At 37.1% G+C, this 21739-nt stretch overlaps 1 protein-coding gene across 14 annotated transcripts in view; it reads left to right on the forward strand.

Moving 5' to 3' along the window:
* The window catches only part of SULF2 (sulfatase 2), a 167320-nt gene that overhangs the window by 108638 nt on the left and 36943 nt on the right, over nucleotides 1-21739 (forward strand). For all 14 annotated transcript variants that reach the window (XM_052788339.1, XM_052788411.1, XM_052788345.1 and 11 more), the window contains 3 exons: nucleotides 12636-12787; nucleotides 16337-16506; nucleotides 20947-21097. In XM_052788339.1, coding sequence (XP_052644299.1) covers nucleotides 12636-12787; nucleotides 16337-16506; nucleotides 20947-21097 — 473 coding nt within the window. The remainder of the gene's footprint in view (nucleotides 1-12635; nucleotides 12788-16336; nucleotides 16507-20946; nucleotides 21098-21739) is intronic.

Consider the following 21739-nt stretch of genomic DNA (forward strand, 5'->3'; position numbering starts at 1 on the left):
AGTGACTATATGTTGAGCACCTGCAATTTCTACTAACTTGCGTAGCTATTGCAAGTGTCCTGGTATTCCTATGTTTTCTATTTTTACATTAACTTAATGTTTAAATTTAGACCCAAGATCTTAGTGAATCTATATTACGTTTTCAGTCTACCTCTCTTACTTTGCAAACTACATTTATTGGAACACACAGAAATAGTACTTTTACAAGTACAAAGCAATCTCCAGGTATAAACGAGATCCTCATTCATGTAGTTAAATGTGATATGTTATTAGACAAATTTAAATGGAAATTGCTGTCATGGGAGGCTGGTGTTCATTTGTGATCTCTGGTTAAAGTCTTGAGTTACCCACTATGAATGACATCAGCAGTAAGAAGGTGGTTTTTTTTTTTTACCACCACCCCCCCCCCCCCAAGATCTGATCAAATTAACCTGCTTCAGAAACAGTAGGAAATTGTACTTTAGAACCTTGTTCACTCAGTTTCTCAAGTTTCAAAAGTAACCTGCTAAGGAGAGTATTTTGAAGATTATGAATACAGTTTCTCGGAAATGGGGAGTCTTCCTTGAACATGACTGCAGTGAACAAAGGACGATCTGGAAAGCACAGGAGTTCATTTGTAGGGGTTTTTTTATTATTTTTTTGAGTTCCATGGTAGTACTGGTTTGCCCTGCAAACATACAGTTTAGCTTCTTGATGTCCTCCTTCTCCCCCCCCCCCCTTTTTTTTTGAAGGAGAAGAAAAAGAGGCCATGAGGAATAAAGTCTTTTAAGCCTTGCTTTTATATTTAAGTTCACAACCTTGGAGTAAGAAAGTTACTATTTTGGAAGGGAGTTTGGTTTTTTTCTTCATTCATAAGCCAGGCCTTCTCCTTGTGTTTTTCTCTTCTCTTTTCTCTTTTGTTTAAACTCAAAGGAAGAAATTGTACTCTTCTACTTCACTTAACCCTCCCTCCAGTTTTCTTTCTGCCGCTCGTTTCACATCTCTTTGCCCTCTTCTCTATTCATTGTGATCTCCCTGCGTTTTGTTCTGTTGCAAAAGATGATTCTGCTGGGGACAGTTCTTTATGTGTTGTAGTATTTCCCCTGTGACAGTGGCATTTGTGCTTTGGATCTATACAGACTTGTGCTGCTGCTGACACCTTTGGGAAATGTGCTGGTAGTATGCAGGCAGGAGGGAGCAGTGTGGTGCAGGTTTCTCTTGCACAAGTTGTAAGTAAAAAATGTGAGGAGATGGAAAAGGTGTGACTTTCCTATAATTGTTTCTCAGTTTCAGCCTTGGCTGTCAGGTTGATATTTTTCAACTTTGGCACTTTAAAAAGTTTGACCAGCTTTGTTGGTCATGAGATGAAAGGAAGAGGCTGAGCTCAAGGGAATTTCTGTCTTTGGCTTTAACAGTCAGGATTTTGACCATCATGCATAGGGCTCACTGTCACTTCATGTGGATCAATTAAAATAAGTATCATGATAATGCAAAGGATGGGGTTTTCTTCTACAATGGAAGCCATTGAGGCAGTAGATATTACAGGTATGTCTTCCTCTGCATTAACCTGTCTCACAATCTAAAAAATGCTGGTGTCATGAATAGCGACTGAAAGGCTGTGTTCTCATTACATAGCCACAACACGTAGACAAGTTCCCAATCTCAGTATATTAAGCAATCTGTCTGATTTTGAAGAGCTGCTCACATCATTGTCCTATTACATATTGTGGGAAATTAGGCAAGAAGAACAGTTTATGTAAACAAACCAAGTTAATTGATGAATTAATCTTTAGCAAAGTCAGTGTAAGCAACATCTGAATCGTCACTAACTTAAAATAGTGGATGCTAGTACTTCAACTTGAAGCAGGAGATTATTAGAATGGAAAAGAAACAAAAGACGTTCTGTTACAAACACTTCTGAATGTCAGGGAATTTCGCTGCCAAAGGTTCCTGTGTAAACATTTACAGAAAAAAAGGTTCAGTTTTCCGTGAACATACACATCTCTTTCTGTGAGGCAGCTTTTAAAATGCACAATGCATTGTTGCATGCTTGGGTCCTGCAGCAACAAATACTAAGATGTTTTATTGGAATACAGATTTAAACTTTCCCTTAGACATTACTTAATGAGAAAAGCTTCTCTTTTCCATTTGCCTGGCTGGCTGAATGATTAGGTCTTAAAATTGGTGACTGATTCCAGAATATTTTGTCATCCTTATCTGCAGTCAGGGAATGAAAAGACATATTTATCTTACTAAATTCAACAGAATTAGGGATGGTGGGCCAAATTCAGCCTGGCAGAAAGACACTTTTGCTTCAGTGAACCTTCTGAGAGAGTTCTGTTAATTTATGTTAGGGCTTAATGTGGCTCAGTATGCAGCAAATGCAGTATACATTTTGGCTAAGTTACCATCCTTGTTCCTGTTGAGCAGTAGCCTATAGTACAGCTAACCCTATTCAGTTAAATGAACCTATTAACAAAGGAAAAAGCTGCTACTTGTATGGAAATATGTCAGTATCTCACTCTGATGGTAAGTCCATACTTGAATTATGCAAAAAATTAATAAATGCCATTTTGCACCAGTCGTGTGTTTTGAACCTAGAGAAGAGTCATTGTGGGAGGTCCATCTCTGCCATTATAAAAAATTTCTTGGGAATAAAAGTAATAATCATTCTTAGCACTTTCACAGGGCTTTACAATAATTAACTAATCAATTCATTAAAATTCAGTGACAATCTTCCATTTCCTCCCATTAATATTAGACTAAGAAGATACAGTGGCTGACTGCATTCAAATAATTATTTTTCCACTTCGCTGTCTGAGCCTTTGACATTTTAAAATGATTTTAACATTAAATTGTAAGAAAGAGGAGAAAGGCTATTGGTAAATGTTTATTAAGGGAGGAATGAACCTGAAAAATATGTGACCAGATTTTAATATCTAGATAAATGCCAGAAGAAAAATTCATAGATTATCAGTTCCCTGCTGTAGAATTTGCTCTCCACAATAGTTGCTGGTGGGTATTATTTATTATGGAAATACTTAAAAACTTAACTGAAGTTGATCTCTGTGTATAATTGCTTGGTAGGGAATAATTGGTGACCTAAGGAGTCAAAGGGTAGCCAGAAGTAGAGACAGAATAGTGAAGTATTTTCTACAAGGTCATATGCAGGTAAAGAGCAACATTAAGAAGAGATGCAAGTTTTCATTCACACTCCAGTGCCTAGCCACTATGCCATGCTGCACCACTTCTCTGTCATGTTACATGCATATAAAGAAAACAGATTATCCAAGTCCAAGTAATATCCTATATGCAGGACAGATAGGTTTTGCAGCTGATGAAGAACTGAAGGACATTTTTGAAAATAATAACCAAGTGATTTAAGAGTCAAACTTAATTTTTAGAAGCGATTTGCATGATTAGGAACTGAAGTGTTATGATATTCACCTCCAAGACATTTAGGTGACTCTTCAAAACTGGATATCAGGTTTCTGAATTATTTATCTTGAAGGTAAATTAGTTTCCTTAGATCTTTTGCTCTCTCTGTAGAAATATTATCATAGCAAGGTCTGTCAAATGACATCTGTTAGATGGTTTGAGACAGATTTGAAAATGGTGTGAAAGAAAGATTCAGCATAGTGGCTATATTGTGATAGCAGTTACTGCGAAAGGAAACTAAGGATCTATGCTGGAAGGGATGCAAGAAGAGTCCTGATGTGTAGCCCAAATCCACTGAGCTGGAATATCTTGCAAATATTCTGATGAGTGACATTTTCAAACAAAAGACAGATCTGGATTTCCTGCCTCATGTGTGTTAAAGACTTTTTTTTTTTTTTTTCCCCCTCAGAGCTCTAACTTCAGCTCTATACTATAAGTTGGTTTCAAGTCAAACATGCATGTATCTTTCCCTCTGTTTCTATGAATTGAGTTCTAAGCGTCAGTAGTTTCACTTCAAACATATTATAATGTATGATAACTTAAAATGAGAACACATTAAGTAGAGCTGTGGTCTCCTGAGGATTATGCAGAGGTTGTAGAAGTGAAACTCATCTATACAGCTACTGTTTCATCACCTGTCTTCTGCATGTAGCTTTATGTTATTTAATGCACATTTTAACTATCCTGAAGAGAGGAATATAAACACTTCTGTGAATAACTCACTGAGTAAAATCCACAAGATAGCCTGCAAGCCAATAAAACTTCCCCATGAGTCTGAGATGAAGGCATCCACAACTACAGAAATAAGCCAATGTCTGTGGCTCCCTTATTTCCAGTCATATTTTGTTTTCTTCTTACCCTCTCTCTTATTTCTTCCCCTAAATCTATCTGTTTTCAACGTAGAATGTTGTAGATTGTAAGAAACACGTCATCTTTTTCTTTCCCCCTACTATAATGTACTCTTCTGATAGGATGCCATGCCAATTCTAGCATTTAAAGTGTAATGGTTTTGTCGTATTGACTTGTCGTTTCAAACAAGAAGTAATTCATAGCTTGATATTTCTTCAAAAATAGGATTATCATTTCCTAGCATTCAAAACAGCTAAAAGTTAAACAGAATATTTTCACATTATGAAAATATTTTTTAAATCTTTGTGAGTTTAGATCTTTTAGGATGGCAGTACTTGCAAAATAAAGGAACCTATTAGCTTATGAAGTTTTTCATCTTCCAGTGCCATTTGTGTTCAATATCAAGTATCTTATCAGCCAGAAATGAGAAGAGATTCCCTCCTCAGTCCAATTTAAGATCTTCTGTTTTATCCAGCTAGCAATTTAAGTCCTTCGGGTATCTTCTTGCATTATTTTTTCTTTGCTTTTCTAGAATGCTGGGGTTTTTTGCAGGTGTCTTTCAAAATCATCAAATTTAGTTTAGTAATGTAATTTACTGAATACAGTTTTCCTAAGTTGTCTTTCCTATATGCCCAAAGGTGTGAGTGTTCTATGTGGCCCACATGGTTATAATTTAGTGGGCACTGGAAAAGCTTAGTGATACAGAAGTTCAAAGATAGAATAATAATAATAGAATAATAGATAGAATAAGCTGTATGCCATCTTTTAATAAAGTGCTTAGGAGAACAGTGATGATTTCAAAGACTTACCAGTGCCTACAATAAAAACTTTGCAGATAGATTCTAATTCCAGTTTCTGGAAGTTGAATTCCAATTTCTTTGCATTGGAACATCCTCATGTCTTTTCATATGTTTTAGTAGCATGAGTACTGCCCTGACACCTTTGTTTTGTCTTCCAAGTTAGAGATAATAGCACTTCCCATCCTTGTGTATATGTTAGGCGTGGGAGGACTATATATGTTTTTGAGATGGATGCATTTCAGGACTATTAGGTGACTGGTTATTTAAAAAAAAAAAAGTCAAATATATTTTTTTTTGTCAGAAGTAAAAGGTAAATGTGCAGACAAACTACTGTAGAACCTAGATTTCTTCTCTTTCAGTGAATATCTTGTTGAGAGGAATTCTGTGACTGTATTGAATCAGGGTTGGACTTTTCTCCTAATTGGATTCAGTAAAACTTTTTTTTTTTATTTATGAACTAATGCTTTTAGTAGTGTTCTTCCAAGGTTACTGCTAGGTGGAAAAAACCAGCTTTGTTAAAATACAGCAAATATTTCTTCTTGTACAGCATATCTCGGTAGCTCCCTGAAACTTGGCAATCGGGTTTTCTTCAAATCCTATACACAAAATGGCTCTAAATGAAATTCTTTTGGAGTTGGCCCAAATAGTGTGGGTGCAGACTTTGGTACTTTAGTAAAGATTCAGCGTTACACTAGATAAGCTTTTTCTTAGACTGTTTGTTGTTAAAAAAGGTCTGACAACCCTCTGTTGGGGAGGTTTTGGGTTTTTATGCGTGGAGGAGGAACTGTTGCATGTGATGAGAGGAGGATAAATGCAAAGGTTAAGATTCTTCTGTGACCGTGATACATAAAAGGGGGAATGATACCCATGGTAAATTTTTAATAAAAGGTATCATTGTTGTGGTGAGTTTGACATTGGGAAACGTTTTGTGGAAAATCTGAATGGTCAGGATTAGCCATGAAGGAATATGAGCAGACTGACTAGCGATAGTGAGCTGTGTTGTGCAGTAGTGCTCTAAACCACACAGCCAGCCAGCCCTCCTGCTTTCTCTTGCACTGCCCAGTATAGGAAATGATGCTGTTTTGATACACTAAGTCATCTTGTCCTGAATTGTGAGATTGATGACATGAAGATTGCCATTTCTAGATTTTTTTCCCTTTAACTTTCAGAGGGTGTGTGTGAGAAGGATGTTCAGAAAGATATTTATGCCTTACAATTCTAGTTGTGTTTAAACTTTTGTAACCTGTGCCATAGGCATTAGTGAAAGGGGGCTTTGGCCCCAATTCCATTGGGAGTTTGCTTACCTGAGGACAAGGAAGACTTGGCTCACCATCAGCATTCTTCAGTTTGATTCCTTGTTGACCATTTCAAAATATTTGGTTTGAGCCCTTTTGTTTTATTTGGCTTCATCTGCTCCCCTTCAGCCAATTCCCCCGATTCATTAAATAGATCTTGGCACTGATCCTTGGCCACAACTGAGGAATGTGCAATGCAAATTCAGGAAGAGGAACAAAGATGTCATAAAGATTACAGTGCATTGTCTTTGTCCTGCTAGATATCAGACTAGTCCCCTGGCATAACAAGAAAGCCTGTAGGCTATTCTAACTGCAGTGGTTACCAGTCACTGTACAACGTGGTTTTTACAACTATTATGTTTCATGAATTGTAATGATAATTTTTATTCCAGTTACAGAGAAGAGCTGTGCATGTGAAGGCTCTTGCCTCTAGTACTACTCTTTTTATGTTTCTGTGATGGTGCATGGAGCATGTGATCTTGAAGAAAATTTTGTGCTATCAGTGTACTATAGGTTAGGGAAAAATTGGGCATCGTGTGCAATAGACTAAAATAAAATGTGTGTGTGTATACATCTGTACTTCTCTCCTTAGTCTAACTGGTTAAGTATTTCAATGAATTCATTTCAAGGACTGTTGCAGACATACAAAGGAAAAGAAATAGCAAAAAGTACTCGGACCCCAGTCTTCCTTAGCATCCTGAAACTGATGGAACCAAAGGGATCTGAGAACAAAATGTGGTCTTAAGCCCCCCTTTTCCTGGAACTCACTGTATGTTTTATGCAACCCATTAAGTTTACTGCAGTTGCTGAGGAATTAATACTAAGGCTGTATCTTGTAATCTTTGTGATAGCATCATATTTCCTGTTGTCACTGAAGATGCCAATTGGGACCATTTTGTTCAAGTGACTTCAGCACTTAGGAGTTACTGATTTTTGGAAAATCTGGTCAGTTATTTTGATACCTAATGAGAACTGATGTCTCTTGGAAAATCTTTCCCATGGAACCAAAGTCAATGCTAAATTGCAGGATTTTTTCTCAGAACCCCCATACTTCTGCTGTAAATCTATTAATTTCACTGGGTTTATTCCATTGTACCTTGTCAGTTTAAGAGTATATTTGACCATGATGTGAATGCAAAGCTGGCTTGACCTTTGTGCTTACTGCTTGTTACATGTGTACTTAGCTATGCTGAGAGTGCTTTCTCATCTGTTTTCCTCTGATTGTCTCTTAGAAGACAAAAAATACTGAAAGCAATTTTTGCTAGATACACAGCAGAAATAAGATCAGAAATGCCCGCACCTTCCTGCAGTCCAAAACTAAGGGATTGCTCAAATGTAGCTAATTGTTGTTCAGCTTTGAGCTGGGGAGAACTGGTATCAGATATAGGAGTAAAAGATTTTAGAGGTGTAAACAAACCCCTATGAGCGGCTGAGACTCACAGCTCAAAACCTAAGTCAATACCTTGAAAGTTGCCTGTTGAAATATGTCAGGAAAAACAGTGCTTTAAATACACCTTTAAAGTACTTAATGCACAACATTCATGTTTAAATGTAGAGGGTTAATAGCTTAAAGCATGAGTTTAACTTCACAGTCTTGGTGGTAAGTGCAATTTAATGGGGTGCTAATAGGTGGATACAGCTAAGTAGCATGAAGGATATGAAGAGAAGACTCCAGGAGGAGGGATGTGTGGTATAAATACTGAGCTTACTGGCCAGGAATAACAAAAAAGCTGAATTTTACGTTTTCTTAGCTTCAGGATTTATTATGAAAGCATGAATATTTACAAATATATTCCTAAATTCTGAAATCCTGGAATCGTGTATATTTAACTGAAGATGGGCCTCATAAGTCACCTAGTCCGTCATAGGATCACAGGCTGATTCAGATTGGAAGGGACCTCAGGAGGTCTCTCTTCCACCACCTGCTCAAAGCCTGCCCCAGGCCATGTTGCTGAGGGCTTTATCCAGTCTAGTCTTGAAAAACACCGAGGACTGGAATTGCACAGTGTTTCTGATGAACCTGTTTCACTCTTCGACCCTTCTCTTTGTGAAAAAGCTTTTTTTTACAATCCAGGCTGAACCTCACTTCTTTCAATTTCTGCTCGTTCTTTCTTGTCCTCTCACCATGCACCGCCATGAAGAGCCTGGCTTTGTCTTCTCAATAATCTCCTTGTAGGGGAAAAGGGTATTAGGTCCCCCTGAAGCCAGGCTAATGTTGCTCCATGGAGTATATTTTCCTGGTGCATACCCTGACTTGGCTTTACGTATAGCAAGAGCTTTATCTTTCACTGCTTCCCAACAGAATGTAACATACACTGTCAGGAAGTTATTACCAGTACTTGTCTCATACATTCCTTTCTTGATTTCCTTCTTTATTTAAAATGAAGATAAACACTATGATCATACTGTTAAACAGGTTATTAGTGGAATGGATAAGTGATCTTGGCCAGTAGTTAACAAAACTGTGTCTAAACAGACGACTAACTAAGGTCAGAATCAGAGCTGCCAAATCAAGGAAACTGAACGAAAGACTGAAATTCTGTGTCTAAATCTGATCTGGCAGTTTTACACTGGTTACTCTGTTGACTTCCACTGCATTCCTGTTTCTAGTTTGCGAACTGAAGAAGGTATGTTATATCCCACTCCCAATGGTGGACAGTCCGTATGGAATAAAAAGGGATGAATGATCCCCTGTATCATTTTATTGATGCATCCTGAATTATCTTAGTTTTCAATTTAATGCAAAGTTTTGTGAATATCCTTTGTAGATGCATTTTAGTTCTGTTAAGTGTTTTTAGGTAGGTATTAGGAAAAAAATCAGTGTTTAAAAAAAGGGGAAAAAAAAACCCAACAAACTTGTAGAGTTTGGTAAATGATACAGATAGATGATAGAACTAGTTTGAACATTTCCAGTGGTGGTAAATGATACCTTCACGTCCATTCTTTTGATCGTGCTTTTACACTACATTTGACAATATGCTAGATCTGCTTTTTAAGCAATGAGCTGTGGCCTTGATATATCTGCGGTTGTGTTACATTCAGAGCAGACCTTTGTATTAACTGATAGCACAGGGAAAATTCTTGTGTGGGCAATTTTTTTTCCTTACAGGAAGAGTTTAAAAAACAAAACCTCTTGTAAAAATTCCACTCTATACCAAAGAATTTTCCAGGTGCTTATCATCGAAGGGTGAGACTCTGACAAAAGAACCTTAGAAGGTTATGAACCCCTGTGGAAGTGGTAACAGTATACAAAGGACTCAATTCTTGCATATCCTGTTTTATGTAGTCTTAGGAGAAACTATGCTGAATAGTGTTTAAAGCAAAGGAAAAATCACATTCTTAACACATTTATTAAAAACAGCCACTTGGGTGTTTTTTAATGATCATTTCATAGACTGGATATAGGAATGTGGCTGAGCATATCAAACAGCAGCCTCTGTGAATATTAATGAAATCTTGGAGCGGTTTGAAATTGCATGTACCAAAGGCATGTGTACTCTAGTGAGCAGCTGCCTCTGGTGGTGAACTAATCTGATGAGGGGAAAAATTGTGTTGGAGAGAATCTTTACAACACAAAATCAAAATCTTTCACCAGCATCAAGAAAGTTTTATTGTAACCCAATATTTTGTACTGCAGAGGAGTGGCATTTAAAAGTTTTTTAATAACTAGCCTTTAAACAGCTGAGAAGGAGGTGGAAAGGAAAAAGATGTGAAATGGAAGATTGGAAACAGCAGAGAAAATTATTTAAAGCACTCTGACATCCATGAAAGATTATAAAGACATCCTGAATGTACAATGGGGAGTATGCAAAAGGTGCTGGAAGGAACTTCCGCCAGACTTTCCTTTAATGCCTCTGCAGAATAACAATGAAGTAATTCTTTACAGAATGCCTCTTTCCTGAGTTCTTCAGCTGGCTCAGCCAAAGGTTTTAGGAACGGGTTGGTTCCCGTGAGGAGAAATGCCAAATATATTTCTGTTTGGATGTAATATGTTGAATGGGGGACAAAAGGCTTTGGGCTGCCTTGTGCATGCCTGCTACTGTAGACGGTGGTCAGTGTTTCAAACCTGTGTTCTTTGTTACTAGGACAAGAAAAAATGTGCATCTGTATTGTTTTATTACCCATAACCACTGTGAGTTGCCTGTCATTCTTTAAAAATTAGAAGTTGTTCATTTGCTTTATGAACATTTGAAAAAGTGTATATACTGTATAAACGCAGTCCCTGAGTAATGTGATAGTTTTCATCTACAGTGGAGTAGATTTTGCTTTGTTCATTGCTGCTAGTTTACTTTGCGTGGTTAAAGAATATGTCACGAGGTACTTTAGGACAGTGAAACAAATTCTTTTCTGCAGCATGCTTATCAGTCACTTAACCCTTTTGTAAGTGGCTCATGTATGTAAAATAGCATAACACCTTACCAGCTTTTGCAAAATATTTTGAAAGCACAGTGCAATTTTAAGGAATTTATTAACTGTGTCTCGATAGATGTGCTGTCCTCATCTTCAGTCATGTAGATCTTAATTTTGTCAGCACTTTCTTCTCTTCCAAACACTTTGAAAGATCTCAAACATTCACTTTCTCTTGGCTCACGTCGCACTTTAATTGAATCCATTGAAATTTGTTGAGGAGGATGATTCAAAATATGCTTTTGCATTCTACCTAAGTGCTTTTAGTTGGATCTTAGTACACCATGTACTTAATCCCTGTGAATTTATTTAATTCCATTCCACTATATAATTATGTTGCTAACATCATGTTTCCTATTCTTTTAGAAAAGAAAAACACTATTACTATCAGGTAATGATACGGAGCTCTCTCACATACTGTTTTGTATCACTGTTTCTCACTGTGTCTATGTTTTGGACAGATATTCAGCCTACTACAAATAGACATAAATCCATTGACTTCAGTGAGGCTGGCCCTTTTTACACTGGCTGAAAACCTGTTCTACTCTATCCACAGTATTACTCCTTGCATTTATATAAGCACAAGAAGGTGCAGCATCAGACAGTATAGGCTGCAAGCTTAAAAAAAGATCTTTAAGAACCTGGAAACTGTGAATTGTGTGCTCAAATCCCATAGATTATGTGGTGAGGTTTAATCTAAGTCTAAGAACAGTATCTTGGATACTCTATTGTCCTTACAGAAGCACAGATGTTCACTGGTAGATGGCCAGTGTGAGATGCTGCAGACACTGTGTGCCTCTGGATTAAAAATATTTGTAATGAGAAGTGGAACAAGTGTAGAGATCTTTGTGCTAGTCACTATGGTAATGCTAACTTGTATTGCTAGACCATTCAAAAATTGAGATCTGAGTTCTGATCACGAAAAGTCAGATGCTGAATCGTGGTGCAGTCTGCAAACCCAAAAGCAGAATTTCGCCTTTAAGCTTTAAAAAAACTAGCTAGATGAATGGAGTCTTCCAGTATAATTTATCCTGTAATTGCATAGTGATGATATAACATATAAACTAATACTGAAAAATATGTTCCTTTAAATTATGTATTTTCTTACTGGAACAGTGTGAAAGCATCATTGGGTACATCATGTACTTTAGAGAATTTGTGTTCTTCTCATAGATATTTAATGCCTTTCATTTTTCTTAACCGTTTTCTGGAAAATAATTTGTGTCTGTACACTTGTGGCTTACAGAGCAAGGCTAGCATATACATAGCTTTTCTGAGAGGATGGCTCAAATGCCTGCTGTGTTCTGTAAGAATCCTTGTACTCATTCTGCACTTGTTCTGCCAAACAGGCTGCTGCTTCATTTCTTCTATGCAGCAAGTTTAAAATCTCATCATAGTTATGGTCCTCATTTGTCATCATTTCTCCCAAGCCAGCCTGCTATTAGTGACTTCACTGCTTCTGCCAGTTCCTTAGGTGGAGGTGGCTTAAGTGGGTGTAACCAAAATGAAAAATGTAGCTAAATTGGGTGATTCAGAGTAGGATGAGATAATGTGGCAACTGGCACTATTTTAAGCATTCTGTGTTTTGTTCGTTTGACTCTGAATGTATCAGGCACTAAAGAAAATATAATGGTAATTGTGGTCCAGTTTCTCTCATACACAGGTTATAAATCAAAAGATCTGCATTATGGAGCTCTGAAATAAACAAACACATGCAAACTTAGAACTTACCTCTTATCTTAAATGTATCAGAATGAAGAAAACAAAGCTCCTCTCAGACAGAATGGAAAGAATATGGTTAAATATGGTGTCTTTGAACTGTTTCTGTTATACCTTCTTACTATGCTTCTGCTTTCTCTACCCCTAGCTTTCTTTGGAAAGTACCTTAATGAATACAATGGGTCCTATGTGCCTCCTGGTTGGAAAGAATGGGTTGGATTACTTAAAAACTCTCGATTTTACAATTACACACTCTGTAGAAATGGAGTGAAGGAGAAGCATGGATATGACTACTCGAGGGTAGGTCTTACTGATTTATTTCTGTTTTTTTAACATTTGGACATGACTGCAAGAAAGCTGCACTTTATGGTTTCAGTCTAACCAAAGAATTCTTTTCGTACTTGAAAGCTGCTGTCTGTAACGTTAGCTACAACCCAATAGGCATTGTATTTGGACTTTTCGTTATCTTCCATTCTGAGAGGGTCATGTTACTGAAAACGTTGTTAGCAGCAATGGAAACAAACAAAATGTCCTGAGACTGTTATGTGTTATGAGCTGAAGATGTGAAAATGGATTGAAATGCTGCATGATAACTATTTCTGTGCTTTGTACTTTAATTATTGTGTGCTGAGTCTGATTCTCATCTATTCCCCTGGTATAGAACTGACTCCAGTGTAGTTACACAAGCGTAAATGAGATATGAATCCAGTTCCCTCCAGCTAGACCCATCTTTTTATGTTAGTTTAAGGAACTTTTTTCACAGCCATAATATGATGGAGAATTCATAATAGCTTGGTATATCTTATGATAATTCTGAATGAGTGGAGAATTTAACTATTAAATTTATATCTCCATGCAATGTTACAGGCGCATATGTTTCCTAATATCCTTGCAAGGATTTTAAGCCCTGGCCAAACTTACTAAAATGCTTGATAATCATTGTCAAATGTGGTATCTTTTTTTTTTCCTCATCTAGCACATGTTATAGCTGAAACAGTTACCTGTTTGCAGTCAGGAGTATGTTTATTTCAGCCAAAAGGGTTACCTTTCCAAAAGAACCAGCTTTTGTGAATTCCTAAAATGCCCTGAGTTGTCTCTGAAGTATGATGATAAATAAATTTATCCATAAACTGCTGTAGTTTAAGTAGTGTGTAACAGGAAGTTGACTCCCTCTGGAGTGATACTAATTTGTAAGGTGTATTTGCTTAACAGGGATATGGTTTGCTTTCTTTTACTGAGCACAAATCCTGCCTCCACATTTGTGTTTCATTAGCAACATGCTCACAGTCAGTTTTTCTTTTAAAAGGTTGATGTCTGTGTCATTTTTTTCCCCTTCCCCTCCCCTATTTGCCATTTTTAATTGAATATACTTTGTGTTGAAAGATAAAACTTAACAGGCTTCTAGGGTTTCCTTTTCTATCACCAGCTGCTAAGGGGAAGGAGCAACTGATGTACAGAATTATTTGTCTTTTATTTCCCTTCTGATATATGAAGAATGAGAGAGCTAATCTTTACAGCCATGTACCAAAAATGTTATGATGTAAAAATATCTTACGTGGAACAATGTCAGGCAAGTGATTTCATAGGGCACTGTTCCCCATTGTACCAAGGAGCCAACAGAGAACTTTATGTTCCAATATCCTCAGCTCTGTTTTGTGTATGCAATCCTTGAAAATGTTTAGGTTTTCATTTGGTTTAGTTTTTCTTACTGAATTTGGTAATAAATAAATAAATAAAGTCTGATGAAAATATAAATGTTTTGATAATCTTCATATTCTTGCATAATACACAGCTATGGTAATAAACAGATGATAGTGTGCAGAGCAGCAGCGCTTGTTGATGTTAACACTGGAGTTCAAATGAACAAACAGAAGCTGAAATACAAGACCGCTTCTCTGTCTTTCCTGCCGTTTCTGTTGCTGGATACTTAATTTTCCAGCAATGGACAATATAATCAATTATTTTTTTAGCCCTATCTACTTGACATAGTTAATGTTCATTCTGTGCCAGTGGAAAACTAGAAAAAAACATTACTGATTCTGTCCTCCAAAGCGTCTGCTAAGCACTCACCCTCTGAAAATCCAATCTTTGCAAATTCTTTCAGATTTTCTAACAGGATACATTCTACTTTGATTTTTCTTTTTCAGTTTCTGTCGACTTTTTTAGATGAATTTTTAGTTTTGTATGCTTTCCCACAGTCTACTACAACCTCTACAGTCTGGAGCTTTTTAAAAAAAGAAATCAATTAAGGGAAATGTTTCTGTTTGGTCTTTTGGCCTGGTAAACACTGGCTTTGCAACGTTGAATTTGAATGATTTTCACTTTGACCAGGTGAAAACCTTCATCTTCAAAATGAAGTCTGGAAACTAGGCTCTTGTAATGACTAAATCACAGATGAGTTACACACTTAAGAAAGTGACTAACCAGCTTAAAGAGCAGGCACATTTTAGAAAAACGTCAGTGCATTTTTGAGAGCACTCCAGTATTCTCTCTCAGCTATGAGTATGGTCTCAGGTATTGAAAGTATGTTCAGAAGTCAGTTTTGCTTTGGTCTGGCTTATTGTACGTTCTCCCTTCCCCTGCATATGCTTATGAATGAATGGTGGTCGTTCAGTTAACTTTGATGGAATTATGCTTATTTGCAGCTGCTTTCATGAATGAAAATATCTATCAATAACAGTCATAATCATGGCAGTTTCATAACAGACATGTCTCATGTTGGAACCAATGTGTAAAATTATAAATGGAGACTTTGCCAGCCTTGTTCTGGGATACACAGGAAATAACTTGTGGAAAGTAAATACAGTCAATGAAAAAGGCTTCCTTTGATGAATGATAAGCTGACTTCTCAGATCAAGGACATTGGCAGTAGTAAAGAGGAGTAAGTGTCTGAACCATGGACAGAAAGCTGTCCTTAAAAGGAGACGCATTCCAATATGTACCACACCTTGTGCTTGTTCACTTGACCAGAGACAGATGTTAGTCTGATTTTACATTGAGCTGTGACATGACAGTTATTATTTTGATTTTTTAAAGCTGCAGTTTCATATCCTACTCGTATTTGCAGCATTTGCTGTGATGCAGCCTAAGAGAGAACATGACTTGTCATTAAAAATACTGTCTTCAATCCATATAGCTCCAGCAGATGTCAAAAGAATGGTAATGATACTTCTTAGAAAATAGAATGATAATCCATATCTTCCAAAGGAAGTTTTCTAAATTCTCAGCAATTTATTTGATAGAGCTATATCTCTATTGGATTGTCACTGTGTCTGGAATATAGAATTAAATTTTTGGTCCAAATAGCCCAGCATCCTCTAGCTTCAGTGACTTCTGGTTCAGAGGGAGGTTAAGAAAAGTGAACATCAAGCCATTTGGATTTTCAAAGCACTTTTATGATGTAAGGTCGGACTATACACCTTGAAGATATTGACACCAAAAAGCAAAGAAATTGACCTGTAATTTTCTTTTTTTTTTTTTTTATTAATACCTGGTCATTGTATTTAGTATTGTGATCTTCATAAAGTAATTACACACTCTGGGAAGAGAGAGTCCTATCTGATCTTCTTTAATGTCATTCATTTCTGAGAGGAAGCTGTTGCTTTTCATATTTCTAGGCAGTGAAGAAAGAATGATTTGGTTTTAGTTTTTAAGTTTTAGGTTTTAGGTTTTTAGGTTTTAGTTTTTAAGTTTTAAGATCTGTAACTTACTCCCTCCTCCTCCCATTCTGAGTGAAATAGCTTCTTTTTTCCCGTTTCTTACGATACCTCAGACCTCCCCTTCCCATCTCAACCCCCAACTGGAAATTATTTTTCAAGTATCTCATTATATTTTTACTTCTATTCACAGGATTACCTAACTGATCTGGTTACCAATGACAGTATTACCTTCTTCAGAATCTCAAAGAAGATGTACCCTCACAGGCCTGTACTGATGGTTATAAGCCATGCTGCTCCTCACGGCCCTGAAGATTCAGCCCCTCAGTACTCACATCTCTTTCCTAATGCCTCACAACACATGTAAGGAGAAATAAAACCCCTTTCCTTTCCAGGTTCAGGAGTATAGAAGTCCTGGGTACCTCTGGGGAAACAATGTTTGCTTCATAATTACTCTTGGCACAAGTTTGTCACAAATGTATAAGAGGAGTTTCGAGATTTTTTTTCTTTACCTCTTCAGACTAGTACAAGTATCTTGAGAATGGCTACTGCATCTAGAACTCAGAATTGTAGCTCACTGAGATAAATGGCAAGATTCATGTTGAATTCATTGGACATTGTTGCAACCTATTTGGGAAGTAAAGCTCTGTTTTATTTTGAGCAGGGGGATCAAAATCTGGTTCTTGGGCTGTAATCTCTTCAGGGGAAGAAACTCTTATCTCCCTGTCCTTACGTATAAACTACATTACGGGTATTACCAAAAATCACATTGTATGCAATACTTATTACTCCTGTTTTCACATATGGAAAGAAAGGAAATACAGGCCCACAGCACCAAATTAGACAAGCTATTTCTGAATGAGCTGGTATGTGTATACATGACCCAGTACAATGTCTTGAATGGGTCCCAAAAGCAGTATCACCCAGTTCCTGAGTTTAACGTGTTCATAAGCTCCATGATGAGATGGTTCTTGTTTATAGCACAGAGACATTTTACAGGTACAGCTCTGTAATGCTTCATTACGGGCATCTCCTCGCATGCTGATAAAATGAACGTTCTCCCAAATCACCTTTTGGCACACCTGAAAACATTCCAATATTTCTCTTATTACTGGTTTCATGCCTTCATTGATATTCAAGATTTGTAACTTTCTTCCTACATGCCCCGCCTCCCCTCCCCCCTTTTATTTTTAAGGGGAATTCTGTTTTATTTTGGGTTTGTGAAGGAACTGGGAACTGATGGAAGTAATAATTAATTGGTAGCCAAAGCTGCTCAGGACTAGTCCAAAGTCCAGTGAAATCCACTGGAGCTTTTCGCTTTATTTAAAATAGAGTCTGAGAGAAAAAGCTTCCTTTGTTCTATTGTCTAGGTATTGCGTAACTTAGAATTATATATTTCATTATTTTGTGCTGTGCTACCAAAGAGAATCTGTGTCCTAGATCTACAGCAATGCAGAATTTTGTGTTTGTTTGCTATCTTATGCTCATTTATTTTCTTTGAAATGAAAATTACAGAAATGCCAAATGAGCAACTTCTCATAGCTTATACCCAGTATTGACCTCAGTCTTATTCAAAGTTCCTTTGGAAGGCGTTCGCATCTCAGAGATGATAATCATTCATCTAGCAGCATTCTGTAGCAATTTAATTATGCTAGTTGAAGGAAAAAGAGTAGAAGGATTTGAGGAAGGCCAGCAAAGAAAAATACAAACATCTATTTTTCTTTTGCTCATAGTTTAAATTTTATTTTTCACACAAACTAGGTTTATATTCCTGATTATAAAGTAGCTACACAAAACTATTTTTAATTGTAGGTGACTTGTCTTACAGTGATAACAATTACTCAAGAAGCGTCACTTTGTGGAAAGAAGTTTTGCTTGTAAAGAAACAAATTATCTTAGTAGATTAAGGAACTGTGGTTTAGGTTTGGATATGAACATAAAATAGGATTTTATGTACATCTTGTGCAAAGAAACTGCCAGTCTTATTCTAAACAATTTTCCCGGCACTACATAATAGTAATCTGTAAGGGTTTTCATTGGCCTGGGTTTAAGATTAATGTATTCCATCACTGTATGTACAAATTAGTTCTCTAGTTTCCATTTTTTCCCTTGTTGCCACATTCCAGAGAATCCCTCAGTGACAGATAAATCTGTCAATGATAAAGGGGTGTAGGCAGTTCTCACTGTTTTATTGTCATGTGGATATGGTAGGGAAGGATCAGAACACAGGTAGAACACTTCTTATGAATTGCCCTTAAGCAGTAAACAATAACCGTGAACAAAGTCTGCCTAGTCCCAGAATCAGAAGGCAGTGCACCATGTGGCATGTCTCTGTACCTCTTCTTGTGGCAGCGCTGACAAAGTCTTCAAGCAGATTATTGAGCTACATCCACAAAGCAAAGTGAATATATGACTGTAATGCTTACACTGGTTGACATGCATACTGTGTTGTGTAGCATTGCTAATAATAGCTAAAAGTTAGTGGTACGGATTTTAGCATAGACTGACAATCACAGTACTACTTTGCTTGGGAACTCTAGTATGTACTTCTGTTGCTAATTTATGCTGTTGTCTTGCTTCTATTGTTACATATACTAGCTGGTAGGCCCATTCCACCCTATACTGCAGTCTCTCTCCATCTCATTCTATAGACCTCCTTTTTGTGTGCATCTGCAGTCTTTTCGTGTTTGAAAATCATTCACATCAACCAGCATTCACATAGCAAATCCCTAGGCTACGTAGTTGGTTTTCCTTTTTTATTGCCTATACTGATAGCTGCAGAGAATGCAACAGCTGGGCAGTTTAACAGTGATCAGAAATGTTATTTCTATAGAAGGTACATTTTACCACCCATGTTTTCCAAGGTCAAATGCAGTCAGACTAGGACTTATCTTCTGAGTACATTTGAAGAGGTTATCTTAAGCAACTTCTAGGAATGTTATATTTGTGTATTTTTCCCATAAGACAGACAAATCTGTTAAGTGTAAGAGGGTTACATTTGTAGTAATCAAAGAAAATCACGGGCTTTGGTTGGATTAAACAGCGGGAGGTTTCAAATTAGCCAGGAAATCACAAAGTAAGCTGAAAAGGAGTTTGCCAAGCATTTTTTATTCATTCTGGGCATCACATAGCAACAGTTTCCATAACTGTCAGCATTTTCAAAGGAGCAATGTCATTATTTCAGCCACAATAACATTCTGAAATTCAAGAGGCTATTAACAATACAGAGAGAATAAACACCAGCCCTTTCCTCCCTATATGAAGAAGCCTCCATTTGCCGCCTACGCACATTTTTCAGATAGCATCTGAGAGAGGCTTTTGGCATAAAACACTGCACTGTCAGATTATTAATTTCATATTTATATTAAAACTCTTACGACTGCCTGTCATATTCAAAGATACATTAGATACACAGTATTTCGAGGAGAAGTTTCAACTTATATTACTATTGTTTATCTTAATAACTTACCCTGCTGCTCTCTTGCATACCCAAAAACAACAGTAGATATTTGCCAAATAGGAGCTGAATTTATCAGGAAATTGTGTGTTGCGAAGAAGAAAATAACTGAATGTTTGCTATTTTTTCCTGTGTTACTGTGTCACCCTCTCGGCTTGCACATTTGCATAGACTGAGTTTATTGCTGCGAATGAAAAACGGAAGCCTCAACAAATCACTTGCGAAAAGTAATTTTTAATATTTTAGACCCTGCAGGTGATGTGTTTGAGCCAGGGTAAGAAGAAATTGATAACGGTCGTTCTCAATCTTAATAACAAACATTTTAGGAATAGATATAGTAGGTAAAAAATAATATGTCTTCCAAATGTAAGCTATAACATAGCCTTCTAGTGAGTTGGTGATGCAGAGAGTCAACATCATGGTAATGATATATCAGAATAAAACTTTTGTTTAGATCCAGCTAACCTAGAGCAATATAATTATGCACAGAAAAGCAATCTCTCGAACTGCCAACAACATGACATTATGGACAATCAGTGATAATTCTCCTCATCACTTTAATGGTGTCCCAGGATCCCAGGATCACGAGAACTTGGAGGGACAGCAAGATTCCGGGAGGACATTGAATCCAGCTCTTGGGATTTTGCGGGGACTTTTAGTTAAAGTTTCTGATCATCACAAAGGAGTTGGTGGCTGGAAGGTGTCTGCAAAATACAGTCCTATTTCCCTTCACCCCTGCTTTTCTTGGCAGGTCTTTGAAATGTATCCACTTCTTGCCATGAGCTCACATGCAGTTTGATACCACTAGGTAGGGTGCCTGTGCTCCTCTGGGTACATGAGTGTGAAAGTATTCAAGTAGCCAGTTGTGTTGAATTCAAAAAAGCTGCTAAAGAATATAGTAGAACCTTTTCAGCAAGTTCTATAGTTATTGTTAAACAGCTTGCACAAGTCATAATACTTGGTGCTAATGTAGGCAGAGTGAAAGCAAAGCAATTACATGAGTAGGAACTGTATAGTACATGCTTCATTCAGATCATACTTGTGGAGTTAGACTTCTGAGGCTAATCTCTTGGCCTTGAAATGTATCCATGTTAGTCTGAAGACACTGCAAAAACAATGTATATTTACTCTTTCAATAGATTTTATTGCCCACAGAGTTGTTTTCATTCTCCAATCTTTCATATAGAACATAAAAGTATAAGACTTTTCCCAAGTAAATCTCATATTTTCTTGTGCACCTCAGAGAGTAAGTCCTGTAGTGTTGATCAAATAGAAATTATTGTTATACATTACTATGGCTTTTTTCTACACTGCTAAAACATTCTGGTTTTCTCTCTGTTCCTTAGCACTCCCAGTTATAACTATGCTCCAAACCCAGACAAGCACTGGATAATGAGGTATACAGGTCCCATGAAACCTATACACATGGAGTTCACTAACATGCTACAGAGAAAGCGCCTTCAAACACTCATGTCTGTGGATGACTCTATGGAAATGGTAAGATTAGTAGTCACTTTTGGGGGGCTAAACAGGTGCTTTTTTCTTGAGTTAAGCTCCAAGCTGTGCTGTATGTGAAGATAAGCAGAAAGGAAGGAGGAGGAGGACTGCATCGATTTTTTAATAGTGTGTAATCCTCTCACCTCTGAGGATTTTGTCTCTCCATTCAATGTGTAAGGATCTTCATCTTCTAAAGATGGGTACTGTGAGTTGTGTGGTGGAAGTAAGCTGATTTGTTGCCACAGAGCCACTACTGATTAAGGGGAAGAGGGAGGGATCACCTCAAAAAATGTACATCATAAATTCTAAAACTGTATCATCTGATAGCGAAGAGGCACCCTACGACCTGTTGGAAATAACTACCAAACTGTGGGCCTATTTTGATCCTGTAACGCTGAGTTTCTGAGAGAACAACAGCAGCAGCAGGTGTTGCTACAGGAGTCCTAACTGGAATAATCCCATGGTAAACCAGGCCCAGGATGTTAAATGTTAGAAGTAAATAAATATATAGGTGGATTATTTTTTTTTAATTAAGTCTACATTATGCAACAGTGAAATCTCTTAGTGCAAGCTGGGTGTCTTGAACAGAAACATCTGAATTAGCTAAAAGCTACTCTGAAAAAGAATGCGTTTCCAGTTGTA

The sequence above is a fragment of the Harpia harpyja genome, chromosome 1 (assembly GCF_026419915.1).
Source record: "Harpia harpyja isolate bHarHar1 chromosome 1, bHarHar1 primary haplotype, whole genome shotgun sequence".
Classification (NCBI taxonomy): domain Eukaryota; kingdom Metazoa; phylum Chordata; class Aves; order Accipitriformes; family Accipitridae; genus Harpia; species Harpia harpyja.